Source organism: Esox lucius, chromosome 18 (assembly GCF_011004845.1).
Source record: "Esox lucius isolate fEsoLuc1 chromosome 18, fEsoLuc1.pri, whole genome shotgun sequence".
Classification (NCBI taxonomy): domain Eukaryota; kingdom Metazoa; phylum Chordata; class Actinopteri; order Esociformes; family Esocidae; genus Esox; species Esox lucius.
In genome coordinates this window covers 8,477,591-8,497,939 of record NC_047586.1, presented here as the reverse complement: position 1 = coordinate 8,497,939, position 20,349 = coordinate 8,477,591, and the positions used below count along the sequence as shown (strand labels likewise).

The window sequence follows — 20,349 nt, the reverse complement described above, 5'->3', positions numbered from 1 at the left end:
CCTCCCAATTCTTGCTTGTCCAGTCACTTTCTCCTACCCCCTCATTCGCAAGAATTGATGACGTTCTCGACAAAACCGTAATTTCTCCCTTAGCGCAAAGATGTTAACTTTGTTTCAACTCTTCAAAGGGTGAACATATCGATGAATGTCCCGGGGATTAACCTAGACGCATAAAAAAATTGAAGAAATGAGTTGTAGGTGTATGAAGTCTGGACTACAATTGTACAACAACTTGCTTTGACAGGTAGGATACTTTTAATCATCGTAAATGTCGGTCTTTCACCAAGACTTCAGGGATCGGGAAACGACCATTGAAATGCGCAATCTGCCACAAGCTATTCATATTTGAGGTTGTGGCAATGAAACAATGTATTAATTCAACGTAAGAAATACTGGGTATTTAATTATTACTTAAGTCGGCAGATGAATGCTTAATTATTAAATATTGCACATTTTGTCTGACGTTTCATTTTGTCTTACATTAAAAGGGAAATTACTGATTACATAATGGAAATGGATGTAGGACATTATTACGTGTTATATCCTATTAATATTTAGATAGATCGATCGATGGATAAATAGATATATGACCTAATTCCTATGTCCTGGAGAAAGATGAAAAAGAAAATATGTCTTTTGACATTTGTCAATGAGTATCCAGCTGTATAGAACGCTGGCGGCCAGCTAAGCTTTCAAAAGATTTAGGAGCAGTCAGGTAGGAAAGATTTCTGTGGCTACCTGATGAGGCGTGTAGTTGCAACAGTAAAATGGAATTGAAGGTATGTTGTATTGCCTACTAGTACTATATATATGTAGTACAAGTCAAAAGTTTGAACATACCTACTCATTCAAGGGTATTTCTTTATTGTTACTATTTTCCACATTGTATAATGATAGTGAAGTCATCAAAACTTTAAAATAGCTCGCATGAAATCATGTAGTAACCAAAAAGTGTTAAACCGATCAAAAGGCATCAAGGAAAAGGGTGGCTCAAAGTAGCCACCCTTTTCCTTGATGACAGCTTTTCACACTCTTTGCATTCTCTCAACCAGTTTCATGAGGTAGTCACCTGGAATACATTTCAACCAACAAGTTTACCTTGCTAAAAGTACATTTGTAGAATTTCTTCCATTCTTAATGCTTTTGAGCCAATCAGTTGTGTTATATGAATGGCATCGAGAATACCATAATTATGTCTATACTGTAGTCCTTAATATGGCAAGAACAGCTCAAATAAGCAAAGACAAAACAACAGTCCATCATTAGTTTGGGCGTGAATGTTAGTCCATTTGGAAAACGTCAAGAATGTTGAAAGGTTCTTCAAGTGCAGTTGCAAAAAACATCAAGTGCTATGATGTAAAGGGGTCCTCATGAGGACTGCCACAGGAAAGGAAGAACCAGATTTACCACTGCAGAAGAGGATACGTTAATTAGAGTTACTAGCCTCAGACATTGGAAATTAACTGCAGCTCAGTCCAAAGTAACAGATCTCAATATCATCTCAACATCAACTGTTCAGAAGAAAGTGTGAATCAGGCATGTATTCAGTGGAGGGTTTTTAAATTTGGTGGCCCCACTCAAAACTCAGTTTAGGACCCCCCCCCCCCATCTAAGGTGACGTGGTCCTCGGTGGCTCAAATTGTGTAATGAGGCACATTGAATAAAGTTACCTTTATTAAATTGATAGACGTGCAAACAGGGAGTGTGTGGTGTATTAAATCTATGTACAATTGCATGTGTTGAATCATATGTCTCTGATATCACATGTATATTATTTATATTTGTTGCAACAAAAATGTTCATAGTCTCAACATGCAATTATACTTGTACCTGCTACTTGTACCTGCTACTTGTACCTGCCCCTCCCTACGGGGCCCCAAGCATTTGCTTGTTTTGTGTTTTTGGGAAACAATGCCCCTGCCTTTGTGGTTGAATCGCTGCAAAGAAACCACTACTGAAGGACACCAAGAAGACACTTGCTTCACCAAGAAATTCCGGGAAATTCACATTTGAGTGATGGAAATCTTGCCCTTGAACTGATGAGTCCAAATTTGAGATTCCAAATGTCTTTGTGAGACTCAGAGTGGGTGAATGGATGATATCCATGTGTTTTCGTAGCATAGAGAAAGAGCCGTGATGGTGTGGGGGTGCTTTGCTGGTGAGATTGTCAGTGATATGTTTAGAATTAAAGGCACATTCAACCAGCATGCCTACCACATCATTCTGCAGCGATACACCATTCCATATGGTTTGCACTTAGTGGGACTATCATTTATTTTTCAACAGGAAATTGACCCAAAACACACCCCCAGGCAGTGTTAGGGTTATTTGACCAAGATGGAGAGTGATGGTGCTGTATCATATGATTTGGCCTCCACAATCACCTGAACTCAACCCAACTGAGATGGTTTGGGATGAGTTGGACCACAGGGTGAAGGAAAAGCAGCCAGTAAGTGCTCAGTATATGTGAGAACTCCTTCAAGACTGTTGCGAAAGCATTCCAGGTGACTACCTCATGAAGCTGGTTGAGAAAATGCTAAGAGTGTGCAAAGCTATAAAAAGGTAAAGGGTAGCTACTTTTAAGAATCTAAATTATAAATGTACCTTCATTTGTTTATCACTTTTTTGGTTTATAAATGATTCAATATGTGTTATTTCATGTGTACAGTGAGGTGATATATAAAACATGGAGTCATTTGAGTACTAAAGCTTTATATGCTAAAAGCCAATTGGTATATGAATTCTGCATTTTATGCCATGGTTTCCTAATTCCAGTGTAAATTAAAAGAAAACAAAGCAGTCAAAGGTTAATCCAGCCCAGGAGGGTGGAAAACTGCCCCCCTCATCTGGTTTCCTTTATTCCTCTTACCAAGTACCCAATCTCCCTGGCCTAAAAACACATGTGGGTATAGGCTTCCCTTCCACCATCCAGGGTTTATGGCTATCTGGCAGTCATGGCAGACTATCTGATTGTATCATTAAACTGGAATTTTCCAGTTAATAAGGTCAGGTGTCATGTCTAGCTATTTGGTCAAATCATCAACGGAAATTTTGCTAACCCCCCCATTTGGTGACATAGGTAGACAACACTACATACTGTAAAATAATACAAAACAGACAACTCAAACTGACCAGAGTCTAGACTTTCTTGACAGCCTTCAGGTCGACACCGAAAGCTTTCCGTTAGACAGGAGCCAGGAGTAAGGTCATGGAATGTATGTTCCTGAAAAGAAATGAATATGGTGTCCAATTTACCCATGTGATCATAGTTGCTATGCCAAACCAATGCAATAGAACACCAGATAAGAATTGTGACTTTAGAGAATTGAAGACAACATTTCAAACTATGTGGGTGCACATAGTTAGACCTTTATAATCTCCAGATTGTTGAGAATCTGTTTCTAACTTTACGACTGCACATGGTTAGACTTGCCTGAGACACTTGGCTCCAGACTAACATCAAATCTCATTTGTTGGCACCCAAAAGAATATTGTCTTCACACAACAGAAAAGAAAAGAAATTCAACAGTGCTTTATTAACAGGTGTGATGGATTGCTGAGATGGTATTCAAGTAATAAGTTTTCATTCCCTAACATGTCCATGCAGGATTGGATTCAAGATACTCAATGCCGTTGTGAACACTAATATCATTGGCTAATTTGAATTCACTCAATTTAGTAAGCACATTTAAACACATTAGCCTGATCATTAACTTGTAATATTCATTGCTGGGAACCATGTAGGACTCTGTATTAATTGCGATGAACCCTTCTTGACAATAAGATGTGGGAACTGTATTCTTGTGAAGTAATAGTACAGCTTACACATTATCACCAATTCTTAATACACAGACCGGAAGGAAGGGGGATGTCTATGTTGATCATTCATTGAGATAAATGTTGCGTTTCTACATAAAAGATCTGAGCTTTCCTTCCTGTTGTAATGTTCTAAACCAAATGCTCAATGTTTTTTTGTGTTTTACAACCTCTTAGAACAGTGGGGGAAAGCCAGAATGATCAGCAATACAGCTGTATCTAATTATTTAAGGAATGCACTCTTTGTATGAAAAAGCTAGGGAGTCAAGAGAGAGAAGGAGTATGGCTAGATTACTTTCTCAACCTATTTTCCTCTCCCCTTTCCTTTCCTTCAAAGCTGAGCTCTTCTGGAAATGCCACAGTGCCCCCTCTGATGTGAGGATGAGGACCTACACCCGAGGGGCCCCCACAGTGTTCTTCATAGCTCTACTGTGGCCCCTGGTTGCCTCTGTGGTTGGGGTGGCAGAGGAGAAGGATCCCAGTGGGGGGATACCATTCTTGGGGGGGAACTACGACGGACACCCCATGCTGTACTTCGGCCAGGGCGAGGTAGAGGAACTCCAGGTGGCGGCGGCTGGCACTCATCGAGAGATGGCTGCAAGGATCCGTGCGGCAGGGGAGGCTATGCTGGAGCACCCCGAGGAGTACCTACCTCCATGGAGCCCGGCCGAGTTCAGCGCCCGCTGGAACGAGGTGTATGGAAACAACCTCGGCGTGTTGTCTATGTTCTGTCTGCTCTACCCGCACAGGGCTGGTGCCCTGGACCTGGCCAAGGATTACATGGAGAGGATGGCAGCTCAGCCTAGTTGGTATATTTTCTATCTTTGTTTTTTCGCTTATTTTTGTGCGTGTCTTATCATCCCAGGCAGTGCTGTAGGACTTAAACTTACAGAAAATACTATAGATTGTCTTTAAACAACATCCATAAGCTATAGGGGCAAGTGATTTTCAGCTTTCACTGTGGCCGGTCCAGACCACGAGGGAGTGATGCATCGTGGTCCGTTGGACCTGTGGTCCAGGAAATATGTTTAGCAGCTGTTCTACTTCATTGGTGAACATGCCCCCTTTCAAAGGAAATGAAATGTTCATATGTTGAGCTGAAGGGCTTGCCTGGTTCAGTGGGATGGGAGGAGTAAGGTTAAATACGGTGCCCTGAATTCTTTTTCAGTGCATTGCTTTTTATTAAATGCATAATGTATCACACTCTTGTGCTAAATTTTATACATACTGGAGGAAGTTGACAATGTGCTACATTTGGTAGAACTGAAACAATGCTAACCATTTTTTGTCTATAACATTGCAGTCGGATATACAAATAACCTAGATAGATATAACTAGCTATAATTTTACAATGGTCATTAAATGAAAAGATAACCCAGAGACTTAACGTCAAATTTGCGTAAGGTCTAGTGGAACACTTTGACCAAAGGTATTTCTGTAGCAATAGTAATTGGTATAATCTCCTTAGTCTTAGTCTATTGACCTATCATTAACCCACAACACGTTAACCCATGTGTTTGTTGCACCCTAACACCAATTGCTATGTTCTAGCATTGCTGTGTGAGCAGCTACAGTATGTGAGTAAACAGTGCAGCTGAGATATTTCACTAGCACTGACTTGTGGTGTAACAAGCAAGTTCTTGCATCATGAAAACGTGTTAGTTTTTGATAAAATAAGTGTTATATATTATTTGCAGGTAGTATGTCTAACTCAAGCAAGACTGTTTATAACGGAAGTGCTTGTTTACATGATCAAGTGTCAGAAATGCTGCCCCATTTGATGAAACATTGCAGTATTTCGATTTGCTAAATTCCGAAAGATGACAAATGCTTTACATACCCAGAGAACAATATGGTTTATATCTAAAGGCCAACTTCGAATGGTAGGTGTTCCAGGCTCATATGTGCTGTCTGGGGATGTTCTTCTTGATCTAATAAGTTGTTTGTCGCTGCTGAGCTCACTAGCGTTTCCTTTCTTCTTCTTAATATAACAAACTGTTCATTTTGCTACTCCCATTGGTTTGGTTATGTCTCTGATAAAAAGAGATTCTAAATGTAATTCCGAAGTCTAGAATCAAGACTAGACATAGACACGCCTTGTGCAACACTCCTCAGAAGAAAAAAATACTTTCAGAGTACAAATGGCTCCGTCCAAAGTTACCCCCGGTCTGGGCCTACGAGGCAGGAAATAGCCCCATCCACTTTCACAAGCATCGCCTCACACCATGACACGGATATCAACAGAACTCCTACAAGACAAGTACAGCCACAGAGTTCTCTCCCACTGTACAAGCCCCATGGAGTTGACACTAGACAGAAAGAGCTTGTCTGTGACTCAACCCACTCACATTAACAGTGTCGAGAAGTATGCAATGTAATGTAACGTTTCAAGGATGGCATTAGATAACACAAGTTTGTTAGGTTGCCTTGTCAATCCAGTGCCCTGCCTTTTACCAGCATATATTTTAAGTTTTAGTTATTTGGCAGAGATAGGTTAGTGGGACCTCTACACAAACCAGTAAGTACATTTAACTCAGTGAAGTAGCTTTTGGGTTGAAAAGGAGGATCTGATTGTTCATGGGGTGAAGGCCACCGGTAGAAATATGACCACAGAGTGTTTCAGCTTAGAGAGTGTGATGATGCCATTTGACACAGAGGAGGGTGGTCTCTGTTAAGTGACCCATCTTGAAGGATCGTGACTGGTATGGGTCAAGGAGATTGTTGCAAGAGGGAGGATGAGATGGTCAGAGAGAGAGCCAACTTGCAAGTGTTTTGGATGATGAAGGCCATCTATAATTCTTAACATAAGATGGGGTCAAATGTTGGTGTGTTGAGGAGGGAAGTGACTGTGGCCATCTTGATGTCAGTGGAGACACAACCAATAGTCAGGGATGTGTTGAGGAGGACATTTAAGGAATGGGGGATGGTCTCCACATATTGTCTGGAGAAGGGAGTGGAGTATGAGGTCTAGGGGGCAGGTTATTGGGCAATGAGTTGCAGGATTTCACATGGAGAATGTGGAAAAAATAGGTTAATGTATTTAGAGGAAGAAGCCTGAAATGTGGAGCAATAGATAGAAAGAGGAAAAGAAAGTAGTGTGGAAGTAGGGAAATGTTGACCGGCCAGCCTGAAGTTCTGTATTCCACGTACACTGAGTTCTGAGGCACATACCCACAGAGCTGTTCAGTTACTGGATGCGAAGACGGAACTGAGTATGGTCGAAGAGCCGGAATCAGGAGACCGAACGAAGAAAGATTTAGCAGATGGGAGACATAGGAGAATACAAGAGAAGAGAGCAGAATAAGGCAAATTAATGATCAGAGATCTGGAACGTTGCAGTGCAAATACTTAAAAGTCTGCATCTAATAGTATCTAGAGACTGTTCAATTATAGGACAAAAAGATGAGTCTTCAGTAAAGACTCAAAAGGTTGAGACAGTATGTATATTTTATGGATCAGCATTTTGTTTCCTCATGTTTAAACCCAGGCCAAAAAGAATGTTGTAATAAATTATGGCAAAGGCAGCACTAGGGTGAAAGGAAGCACTCTCACGGTCTATAGACTCATAGGGAAATAGCATAAATAGTCTGGATCAGTTCAAATGTGTTTTAGAAAACACTGCAGTAGGCCTTCATGCAGACCTGTTCACATTTCTGTTGCATACGAATAGTTATACGAAGAGGCCACCTACTCTATGAAATTGCAAATTGTTGCTGTATTATTTATCCCACCATTCCAGTACTATACTTCAGATGACCGCTGACCTAATTGAGGGTTGTGCATTTGAAACAGTGCTTTTAAGAATTTCACTTACATTACAGCTTAGAATGAGCTTTCAAATTTTCTCTGCATGTAACAAACAAAGGAAATCAGCGTTAGGGGTCGCTGATGTAAGGTGTTTTACTGTAGCAGTAATTTTGGTAGTCATGGCGTTTCAAGAATTTATTTTTTCTGCCTTTTGTTTTAAGGCTCTGCTTAGTCATCAGCTTCTCCTTCAATCCATCTTATCCTTCTGGGTTAATGTTAAAAGTCTCATTTACAGTTAGCAGTTGTCAAAATTTGCCAATACAACACGTATGTCTGTGCCTGAAGCTGAGAAATGTAAACCCGCGAGCACATGTTTTCACAGTTTAACACAAAATCTAAGTTCTCTTCTCAGCCACAAGTAACATAAATCTTTAAAATGTCCCAGGATTCAGTCAACTGTGGTATCTGTGACCTTCAATTATGTCCCTGACGACTTGTCAAGAAGAACCATATTCTGACCGGGAAACTCCAGCTTGTGGCACTCTCTGGTCCCTCGTTCCCTCGTTTTTTAAAGGCACTCCATGTGTAAACACACAGAAGAGATGTCTTGTGTGCTTTGGCGTCAAGTAATATACAGTTTAGTACAGAAAAGCCCAGCAGTGTCTCAGAATTATTCTTCTAATTTATTTTACAGTGCATTAAACTGGGCTGGTGAACCAAAGCCTGTCATCAAAAAGCACTCACACTTGATTTCGTTCAATTTCTTAGTTATGGATGAAGTCAAAATAAAGTTCCCCTTTAATTCGGTATAGTTGAAACCCATGTAGAAGTCAAATCAATGTCTAGTTAACTTCCGCAGATTTGAACTGAGGAAATGTTGCCTTTGGCTTGCTGCACATCTTTTATACATGGGAATGAAAATAGAAATGTTTACAGGAAGGCAGGCAGCTACTTGGAAATCAGTTAAGATTAAATGTCAATTTTCTGAGGGTAATTAATTTTAACCTATACATGTACTCAGTGTCTTTCATATGGCCTGAGAAGAATGACTGTAAAGATCGGCATGAAAGTATTTTACATGGCATGCACTTTAATGGTAATTTCCATACATCTGTGTCAATTTCAGCATCACTGAGAGAACCTTTAAAGAACACCTGTTAACTTGTGTTATTTGCATGGGTCAGGACTATTTTGCCAATTTAACAATTAATAGCTCTTAAAAAATACAAGCTGGTCAGCATTCTGAGGTGCAGCCCCAGAACTTCTCAAAATTGCACATAGTGCACTTTGAAGCTTGTTAAAATAAGGATATGTTGAAGCTGGAATTTACAATGCCTTTCATTCTGTTTTTCTTGTATATTTCTTTCTTAAACGAGGAAAAAGCTATTTTAATAGCTGATTACCAGCTTTGCCGAGTCTGCAAATGGGCCTGAGAAAGTCTGCACTTTGATAACATGAGCCTTCTTCAGCTACCCGTGGTTTTTTATTGGTCCTGCTTCAACACTGTGTGTAAGGACACAATATATTAGATACTGTTTCAGAGTGTTTAAATGTTACAAACTGGCACACTACAGAGCAATATTCATCACAGATAACTGTCCTTCTCAATCCTGTGTGTTCCAGGTTGGTTAAAGATGCTCCCTGGGACGAGGTTCCTCTAGCACACTCTCTGGTAGGCTTTGCCACAGCGTATGACTTCCTGTATGAGTACCTGAGCAAGGTGCAACAGGAGCACTTCCTGCAGGTGATTGGCAATGCTACCCGCTACATGTACGAGAAGTCGTACATCCGTGGATGGGGCTTCCAGTACCTGCACAACCACCAGCCGACCAACTGTGTGGCCCTCCTCACCGGCAGCCTGGTGTACATGAAACAGGGTGAGTACAGCCCCGATAGTTTTGTTTTCCAGTGCACTGGGCCGGCACACATGAGGCGGCTGGCCTTTATCCCCAAGTTAAGATAAACATATGTATTGCTGTGCCCTTGAGCAAGTCACTTTAAGAGCCATTATGGCATTTTATATGGCAATACGCAGGTGTTTTGTCAGATCTGATGCAGAACTACCCTGAGGAGGGGAAGCATTTGTTGGCGTCTGGCTCACGGAACCTTATTATGAGGTTTGGTGTAAATTGCACACCCTCTTTTTCCCTCCTGTGACATTTGTTTGTGCATAAATAATGCAGCAATTTGTGAATTATGGAGTTGTTGATTTTGCATAAAATTCTGCGATGGCAGAATCCTGGAGGGAATGTGTATCCTATGGAGATTGGTTGATGTCTACTAAGCCTATTCATTTTCCTTTTCTTGTCCTTGTCCTTGTCTTTTTGGCAACTCAGTTCCTCCCCCTGTCACATCCTTCCTGTATTACTCTAAATCACATTCGCCGTTAATGGATGGCAGCAGTCAGCTTCATGTGATTGGAGTGAGACTGGTTCCTCCAGGAGGCTCGCCAAGCAGCACCCTCTGCCCTTAAGGAGAGAAACATTTGGGGCTGAAATTCCAGTTGAATCAGCTTGGGATTATTCTCCATAGCTGCGCTTAATCCTTCATAATTGTTTACTCCATCTGAAACTCCCCAAACGGTCCCATAACATTGTGGACAGACCTTTCTCCAGTTTAAGGAAGTTAGAGCAAGGGGACGGGCAGTAGATGCGGAACTGTGGAAACCTTTTTTGTTTTGAATCCAGGAAAGAGTCTGGTCCAGCTTTTGTTGTTTTCTCAGTTACCATGGCTAGGGTCATTAGTGCAGACTGTGTATATGTTGCAGACTTGGCAGTTTGTTTCAGATCAGCTAGGAATTGTTCACAGAACAGTAAGTAAAAGCTAGCTAAATTAATGTGTTTACTTTGAGTATGACAGAATGAGGAAAAGTGCAAGCTGTTTAGCGTGCTCATTTTTTTTACCACTTCCTTTAGCAGCCTAACAATGGCATATTTATTTTACATATTCACTGTCTGCGCTCCTTGTTCATGGATTTATCTTTAATAACTTGTGAAAAAGTATCACCTCATATCCAACTATTATTCTATCAAGAACTTAATAAATACATTTAATCTGAACTATGGTATTCCACATATCAATATTACTTTGAGTTGAGACACATTGTAGAAATGTATTTCAGCAGTTTCATAAGGGGAACACAAAATGCATTTGTAGCATTTCTATTTATAAGGAGGGAATATGTTGCCTAACTGCTAAAACTAAATTCCTCTGCTGCTCTAACATGAAATGTTTGCGGGTGTGGTGTTTGGCCGGAACAATGAGTCTGGGTCAGACTTTTCTTTCCAAAGCATGAATCCTCCATGATTATGTTTTATATTCATTTTAACCTATTTTTAAGTTATTTTGTGAGTATGTTATATTAGCTTTGTCCAAAAGGAGAGCCAAAGATAATGGATCTGATGACTAGATCACAGGTACGCAGCTTATTAAAGAAAGGGAGAGTGGATCTGATAATTAGATCACAGGATGGCAGCTTATTAAAGACCGGGAGGATGGATGAGATGACTAGTTCACAGGTAGGCAGCTTATTGAAGACAGGGAGAGTGGATCAGATGATTAGATCACAGGACGGCAGTTTATTAAACATCAGGAGAGTGGATTTGATGACAAAATCACAGGACAGAAGCAAATCGACCGGGAGAGTTGATCAGATCTCCAGATCACAGGATAGCAGCTTATTAAAGACAGGGAGAGTGGATCAGATGACTTGATCACAGGATGGCAGCTTATTAAAGACCGGGAGAGTGGATCAGATGACTAGATCACAGGATGGCAGCTTATTAAAGACCGGGAGAATGGATCAGATGACTTGATCACAGGATGGCAGCTTATTAAAGACCGGGAGAATGGATCAGATGACTTGATCACAGGATGGCAGCTTATTAAAGACCGGGAGAGTGGATCAGATGACTAGTTCACAGGACCGCAGCTAAACAAGAGCAGTGCATTCCAGATGCAGAGGTGAGCCAGGTGGCGCATGACGGCTGGGCTTCTAATTGGACAACCATGTGTGCAATAGTTTACCATGGGTTCATCAGTAGTTAACTATCTGTGGTTGAGAAGACCTCAAACAGCTATGGCCACCCAGTTGCTCTAGATTTATTCACAGGTTTTGAATAAATTCACAGGTTTTTTAGTTTTTTCATTGATGCAATCCCTTACTAGATACATTTTCACATAAATAACGCGTCACTCAATTTCCATCAATTTAACCTACGTGGTATTACGTACTGTAGTGTTCCTTATCTCAAGTGGCAACAAAGAAAGGAAGTCCCTGCTAAAGGGCATGATACACCCACCAAAGCCACGTCCATCTCCCATTCATTTCAAATCGATATTTGTGCAAGCGATTTGTACAGCAAAAGGCTGACTTGTGTGTGATTCAGTGGGTGCCTTTGTAAGCAGTTCACTATTTTGGCTATATCATTATCACCCTTGACTATAACCAATCACCCGGGTTGCTGTTATGTTTTGCTGGAATCTCTGGCCTGTTGCACAACCAAAGTTCGATCCCAAAAGCTGCCCCTTCAGAGCTATATTAACAACAAATCACTAAGCAGTACACTTAAAGTGTACCTAAAGTGCATAGAGCATCGGGACTTGTTTGGGATTCACCACGGTTTCACCACTGTACACGATTCACCACGGTACACTTTCATTCCGTTAATAAATGTTATGTTGGCCACACTGTATTTGTATATGGGAGGTGTTAATAGTATGTAAGCAGAGAAACAAAACTTCTGTCAACTATAGTTTATAGTAAATGAACATCTAAATAAAATGTTTCTGAATCATTTCAAAACAGATTTAGTAATTACTCAGCTCTGATGAAGTCATGAAACAATGGATTACGCACATATTGCATAATAGATATTTCAAATTGCAGTTTTCTTTATGAGAAGAAATACTTATCAGCGTACAGCGCTACAGCTGTTATTTTTGTTATTCATTGTTCACTGCAATGGATCTATCGAGATTTGACGTCTGCACATATAGGCTGCTGAATAAGCCTGGCCTAAAAATGTGGAGGCACTTGCTATAGAAAATAATTTTCTTGATTCTTGATTAATGAACTAAATGCCAGTATTGTTTCTCATTATGGTATATGATTGCAAGCGATGAAAGGACGGTTAACTCTTGCTGTATAATAATTTATAATGTTATTTGCTTGAGGGTGACACAGACTATACACTATCTATGTAATAATATTATATATTCCATAAAATGTCTGCCTTCTGGGCATCAGTGACCAACATGTGAATATAGAATAAAATGACGTAACAAATCTTAAAGTAATGGCAAAAGTATCTACAGAATGTAACTAAGTAACATTAATTAGAACTGTAACTACTAACTGTAATTAGTTACTTTCAAAACTAATGTTCCCCAACACTGCAGGTTAAACTGTAGTGTGAAGGGACTGGATTCAAATCCATGCTGTGTCATACATGCTGAAGCTTGCAGTTTAGACTGTTAGACCAGCCTAGTTCACAGAATAAAGGAGATTTTGACTTTGCAGGGTTAACAAGATTAGTCTCTGGATTCTGATTATTTAATTGATTTAGTTGATGCACTTTTTATTCTGTTCTAAATGTACAGTATATACATGTTTTTGTAAGTTAATTCCTGTGTACATAATGCCCTTGCTTGACAGTGGATAATGCGTAATAGTTCCAGTGTATGGAATGGGAGTCTGGAGCCAGAGTTGGCTCGTGGGCACAGTGAGGTGATATTTGTGTAAATGCGCTCTTTGTGTGCCAGCAGTTCCTGTTTGATGGTAAATACCTGCTCTGTGTAGGCCACTGGTCTCCCAGTCCAATCCAAACACTAGAGTGGACTCATTGGGGCTGTGGGGCTGATCTGCGGGTCGGTAGGTGGATCCAGTTTACTGGGTACCTGCCAGGAACCAATGGAGGACTGGGATATCCCGATGAATTGTGGCTGGAGTGTTTATGTGGTCACTTCTCCTCATAGTAAACTCTATGTGTGTGATCCAAAGAGAAAGAGAGACATACTGTATATAAGTCTTTTATGATAGTGTCATAGTTTCCATGAATAACAGGAGGTTCCAGTATGATGTTCCTGGAAAGAAAAAGGGGAAAACATATGAGAAATATGACTGACTAACTAACTTGGACTTCTACTGTAGCTACATGTATGACCTTCTGGCTCCCTTTTCGACCACTCGTGACATGTATGTCTCAACAAACATACTCTTCAGGCCTCATAACGTGTGCAATTCCTGGGATTGGGAACTTCCGTGTCAGGACAACCGATACAGGCTTAGTAGAGAATTTCCCACTCAAACCCGGTAATCCGACCTGGGTTCTTCCTCTGTTCTGTTCCAGGTTACCTACAGGAGGCCTACTTGTGGACTAAGCAGGTTTTGGCGATCATGGAGAAGTCCATGGTGCTCCTTCAGGACGTGAGAGACGGTTCGCTGTATGAGGGCGTGGCCTACGGGACCTACACCACCCGCTCTCTGTTCCAGTACATGTTTCTGGTGCAGAGACACTTCTCCATCAGTCACTTTGACCACCCCTGGCTCCATCAGCACTTTGCCTTCATGTACAGGACCCTACTGCCAGGTAACAAAGCTGTTATAGAGGTAGTCTGCATTGCCATTAGGCTCGACGGACGCTAATTTCTCCCCTTAATGGCGTTAGCGGTTTCCCTTTGAAGGAGCAGATTGGTTCCATTTACCTGTTACATGTGACTTATGTGAATTCAGTGTAGTGGTCACGCGGTCAGACTGTTGGTTGATGCGGTCATTGGGTAAAGGGGGCGGTGCATATCGTTTTCAGGAAATACAGTTTGAGTGACTGTTCATTGGTGCCTCAGTAAAACTGACACACCGTCCCCATCCGGTACTGGACCCAGCTAGTGTGCTTCACAACACTGTCGCCCGGGAAGTGGGGAAGCATGGAACCACCCTGGGCTCATTAGCGGCATAGGAAACATCAAGACTTCTGGTTTCTACTGGGGTGGCCATGCATGCTGTTCTTTCTCTCCTGGAAGGTCTGACCCAGCCTGGCACCCAGCCCCCCCCCCCCCCCCCCCCCACACACACACACACACATGACTGACCGACTGTCTGAAGGTCAGGGCGAGGGCAGTAGTGGAGTGGCCCTCAGGTCAGCCCTGCACATTTTACAGCCCCCTGCCAACACTGGGGGCAGAGGCTGAAGCTGGTGTTAGGGCTAGGGTTGACGCTGGTGTTGGGGTTAGGGTTGTTGTTGGAACAGGGGCTGGTGTTGGAGAAGGAAGTAGACCTATTTGTCTGTTTGTGTGTTCAAAGGCTGGGATCATTCGTTTTTCAGTAGTGCACGCCATGGACTCTGACAGGACAAACGAGAAATCACACTCATCAACAAATACTTCTCGAGTTGGAATTGTTTTTGCTCAATGTTCATGCATACAGAATCGACTAAATCTGTCATGAGGCATTTGTTTGACAAATGTCTAGATTTGTACCATGGCAAGGATGTTGTAGGCAGACACTCATTGCAATGGAAGAACACACCTAGGCTGATTTTGGATGTCTGTGGTTTTTGTTTTTGGCTCACAAGTGATTTATTGTGGTTAAATATTGACTACTGGTTGCTAGGATCCTTTTTCACACCAAACTGCCATTAGTCTACATAGATCCTGAAAGTGAGCAACATTTAAGTGAACTGTGTGTGTTGGGTAATGGCATATCAGTAAAACGATTCAAATGTTTCCATATTGTTAAAAATGCATTGAGAAAGTGAAGAATTCAGTATTCTGTTAAAGCTACGACTATATTACCTACACACGGTAGACAAGTAAGGATTTAATAATAAGAAGGTAGATCGTTTCTCCAACCATGCATGTAGCGGTCATTTCATCAGAGTGTTATGATAATCCCATATATTCCTTTAACAAACCATTGTATAAGGCCACTATTTAAGTTTCTTCTTCCTTTGTTTTAACTGTAAAATAATATGAATGTATCTTTGGGCCTTTTCTGTTCCACCTCACCAGGGTTCCAGAGGACTGTAGCCATAGCAGATTCCAACTACAACTGGTTCTACGGGCCTGAGAGCCAGCTGGTGTTCCTGGACCGATACGTGATGAGGAACGGAAGTGGAAACTGGCTGGCTGAGCTAATCCATCAGAACCGGGTCTTGGAGGGTCCGGGACGAGCTGGGAAGGGACAGAGGTGGTGCACGCTGCACACAGAGTTTCTCTGGTGAGGCTGAGGCTCTATCCCTGTTTTATAAATGTAGACCAACATTCATAGCTTTTGAAGCCCCCTCCCCCAAGACTATTTTGCCTCCCTATATTAACTAGAATGTTTTGTGAATATTGCTCTTAGAGACTGAGAGTCACGTATATAAATGACATTCAATATAAAGCAGGCAGACGGGCACTGAGACTTCATTAGGAAATCTATTCTGAAATGTCCTAAGAAAAGGCCTTGTTAGATCAACGAAGCCCAGATCCTGCTGAAGGTCGGTACTGCAGCACTGAGTCTTGTACTAAGACGCTCAGAGACCCTGAGGGTTTCAATCTGTAAGATGTCAGACTGCTGAACGCTTGACCTGTCTGACAACTAAAACTGTTTTTATACAGCAAACAAATTATATGTTGTTGTCTTTTTGATTCTGCAGGTATGACCCCAGCCTGACTCCCACGGCTCCTGCAGACTTTGGCACGTCCCAACTCCACTACTTCGATGACTGGGGGGTTGTCACGTATGGCAGTGCTTTACCCGCAGACACCAACCATACATTCCTGTCCTTCAAGTCGGGGAAGCTGGGCGGACGGGCTATATTTGACATTGTGCACAGGAACAAGTACAAAGACTGGATCAAAGGGTGGCGGAACTTTAATGCTGGCCATGAGCACCCTGACCAGAACACTTTCACCTTCGCCCCTAATGGTGTGCCATTCATCACAGAGGCTCTGTATGGACCCAAATACACCTTCCTGAACAACGCAGTGCTGTTCTCCCCAGCCAACTCGGGGAGCTGCTTTAAGCCTTGGGCCGGCCAGGTCACGGAGGCCTGCGACTCAAAGTGGCTCAAATACAAGGCGGGGCTGGCAGCTGACGCCCAGGGCAGTGTGCAGGCGACTCTGGAGAGGCAGGGCGTGGTGTTTATCCGTGGGGAGGGACGATTCGCTTACAACCCTGACCTGAAGATTAAGAGCTTCCAGAGGAACCTGCTGCTCCTCCACCCCCAGCTGCTGGTATTGGTGGATCACATCCACCTGGAGATGGACAGCCCGACTAGAGCCATGAGTGCCTTCTTCCACAACACGGACCTGCCCTTTCAGCACACCAAAATAGACGGTGTGCACGGAGCCTTTGTCAGACACGGGGAAGACCCGTATAAAATGTTCTGGATGGACGACACAGGGTTCAGTGAGAAAGGGGTTTTAGGGTACTGGAACTATCCACGTGGTTACCCATATAACGGCTGTAATTATGTCAACGTGACGATGCCACTCAGGTACCCCCACACCAGGGTGGCCTACATCTTTTTTGGGCCCGGGGTGGACGTACAAAGCTTTAGCCTGCGGGGTGATGCTCAGAGGGTGGACATTTACCTGGCCACCAGTGAGCACACCTACACCATCTACCTGCTGACCGGTGAGGTGACCACCAAGCCTCTGTTTGCTATGGTGCTGGTGGACCAGAAGAAGATTGTGTTTGAGAAGGGAGTCGGAGTGCAGAACGACACGTCTGAGGAGGTGGAGGAGTACGCCAACATAGTGGAGGACAACCTTCAGCACGCCAAGCCGGTCTTCCAGCAGCTGGAGAGACTCATCCTAGGCCGGGTGCTGAATACGGCCAACTTCCGAAAGATGGCCGAGCGCCTTCTCCAGTTCTCGGACAAGAAGAAGACAGAGGAGGCCATAGAGAAGATCTTTGCCATGACCAAGAAACAGGGCAAGGGGAAGGGGGGCAAGAAAGCTTTGGGGAATTTGGTGGAGAAGCTCTCTGAGAGCCTGCCAGACATCTTTGCGCAGATTGAGGTGAGTGAGAAGAAGGAGAGATCGAAGAGCACAAAGAGGATTATAGAAGAAGGCCCCGAAGAAGGTGATGGGGAGTCCAGGGCCTTTATGGATTATGGAGACTCAAAGAAAGGCAGGAAGGGTGGTTTTGTAAAAGGTCGCAAGTTTAAGGAGGTCCACATGTCTGCGACGGCCAAAAGTGACAGTCTGGCGAGCGCAGCCTCTTATATCAGACTGTTCCTCATCCTAAACATTACCACCTTCTTCCTGCTTCTAGCAGTGTTACTGACACGATTCCAGAGAGGCAGAAGTCTGCACACACAGAGGTGTTTCTATGGCATCCTTCTCATCGACAGCTTCATCTTACTCTGGCTCTACTCCTCTTGTTCTCATGCACAATGTTGACATCATCACTGTTCGACGACAGGGAAAGTAAATGTACGTATAAACCTATTGAACTCTTGTAGTTCACCATGAGTGAATAAAATGGACCATACATCTCAGTCTGAGCCAAGTCTAACTGATGGGTGTTCAGGAAAGAATTGATTCCAAATAGGAATTGATAGATTTAATAACAAGGTTAAGCTAGAACACCTCTAAGATCCTAAGCTTCTGTGGAGCTTTAGAATCGAGTCTGTGTGAACTTTGTACTGTACAGGTTTTAGCCTAGACCCCCTTCCAAATATCAAAGATCTCTATGTCTGTCCACTAAAATGTAGATATTTTTGCCTTTCTCTGTTTACTTTTTGATAATAGAATCTGAAAACCTTTATGCCAGTGTCGTTAACATGTGTCCTTTGTCTGGATTAATTTTATTTTTTTTATTGTTTTTTTGAGAAATGCTTATTCTTTATTGGACCAGAAAGGGGGGAAAGATAGAGGAGATTGTTTTTGTTAAATTAATAGTGGGACAGATTTGAGATCATGCTGTAGCAGTACATAGAGGAAGCAGCATCCTGAGCTGATATTTACCATTTAGGGTAAAAAGTGTATAAGTATACAGTTACAGGACCTTTTTACCAACAGAAATGTGGCACAATCAGGACAAAATATGCACGTTAATATCAGGTATAAACAGGGCTAAAGGCATAAGGAATATATTAAGTATGTACATGTGTTCGAACTAGGTGTATTTTTGTGGCATCATTTTCTAGAATTTGTTATGAAAAATGAACAATATACATTCATGTGCAATGTTATTGACAATGTATTTGCTTTTGCTGATAAAACAGTAGAACTATGTTACCTCAGGCAAGAGGTGGTGATCCTCTGTGTTTTAACTGCAGCATGATAACTTTACATTCAACCAAATTTTTACCATGGCTGCATAACAGATCATTGCTACCCCAATTGTGATATTTTTCCATAAAACTTTAGTTTTCATCAAGAAATTCCAATTTGATGTGTGCAGTTTTGAAACTGCATTTTTTTTTTTTTACTTTTTAGAGATGTACTTTTTAAACTGTATTTCTCCAGTATTGTTGGGGAAGGCCATTCACTTATGCTAGCATTTATTCAATTTACTTTTCCATCACAAAACTCACCTAATATACTGTAATTTACATACTTGCTGCTCCTGATTGCATGCTGTGGCATTATTGGGAGACGTAAAATTACTGCCAATGTTTATTGATGTTACTTTTTTCAAATGGATCCTTTGAGGACCTTTGTGCTATTTTGTTGGGATATACGTTTAACTGGGTTAGGAGGAAACCCCTACTCCAATCAGTTGATCATAAGGGAAGGGATAACTAAATGCTAGGAAAGGGCTAGATTTTGGTCGGCACTGGTAGAGGATATTTTGGGGAAATATATGAATAGCGCTGTACCTGTACTTTTGTAATGACATATCCATCCTCAAATTAGTGTGTTTATAATTAAGTTGTCCTCCGATCATGAGATTTGGAAGGTAATGCAGCTATCGATATGTACTAACTTCTTCTCAGTCATATAGACAACATGACTCTTCTCATGCCTAGACACATGACGCCTCAGCCTGCAGGAGAGAAGAGCTACCACATGCAAAAGTTGTGTCACTGGTTGAATTCAGTTTAATTACAGCGGGGAGAACAAGTATTTGATACACTGCCGATTTTGCAGGTTTTCCCACTTACAAAGCATGTAGAAGTCTCTAGGTACTCTTCAACTGTGAGTGACGGAATCTAAAACAAAAATCCAGAAAATCAATTGTATGATTTTTAAGTAATTAATTTGCATTTTATTGCATGACATAAGTATTTGATACATCAGAAAAGCAGAACTTAATATTTGGTACAGAAACCTTTGTTTGCAATTACAGAGATCATACGTTTCCTGTAGTTCTTGACTTTTATTGGGTTAAGGTCTGGAGACTGGCTAGGCCACTCCAGGACCTTGAGATGCTTCTTACGAAGCCATTCCTTAGTTGCCCTGGCTGTGTGTTTCGGGTCGTTGTCATGCTGGAATACCCAGCCACAACCCATCTTCAATGCTCTTACTGAGGGAAGGAGGTTGTTGGCCAGGATCTCGCAATACATGGCCCCATCCATCCTCCCCTCAATACGGTGCAGTCGTCCTGTCCCCTTTGCAGAAAAGCATCCCCAAAGAATGATGTTTCCACCTCCATGCTTCTTGGGGTTGTACTCATCCTTCTTCTTCCTCCAAACATGGCGAGTGGAGTTTAGACCAAAAAGCTCTATTTTTGTCTCATCAGACCACATGACCTTCACCCATTCCTCCTCTGGATCATCCAGATGGTCATTGGCAAACTTCAGACGGGCCTGGACATGCGCTGGCTTGAGCCGTAGTGTGTTACTGATGGCG

The 20,349-nt window shown here is 42.1% G+C and overlaps 1 protein-coding gene and 1 long non-coding RNA gene across 3 annotated transcripts; one reads left to right on the top strand and one right to left on the bottom strand.

Moving 5' to 3' along the window:
• Positions 1-68: 68 nt before the first annotated feature.
• dse (dermatan sulfate epimerase) lies at positions 69-19,680 on the top strand. Of its 2 annotated transcripts, XM_010882853.4 has the most exons (6): positions 69-244; positions 4,154-4,625; positions 9,187-9,440; positions 13,914-14,153; positions 15,571-15,778; positions 16,200-19,680. In XM_010882853.4, exons 2-6 carry the CDS (start codon positions 4,198-4,200, stop codon positions 17,950-17,952), a joined length of 2,883 nt encoding a protein of 960 aa, XP_010881155.1. In that variant the 5' UTR covers positions 69-244; positions 4,154-4,197; the 3' UTR covers positions 17,953-19,680. The 2 variants fall into 2 exon arrangements, with proteins under 2 accessions (XP_010881155.1, XP_010881157.1); XM_010882855.4 differs by lacking the exons at positions 69-244; positions 4,154-4,625 and adding an exon at positions 8,895-9,072.
• On the bottom strand, positions 1,026-5,731 carry LOC109616874. The gene is made up of 3 exons (XR_002198158.2): positions 5,657-5,731; positions 3,133-3,223; positions 1,026-1,409 (listed from the first exon to the last, which is right to left on the bottom strand). It is a non-coding gene; the product is annotated as an uncharacterized LOC109616874 (long non-coding RNA).
• Positions 19,681-20,349: the final 669 nt, after the last annotated feature.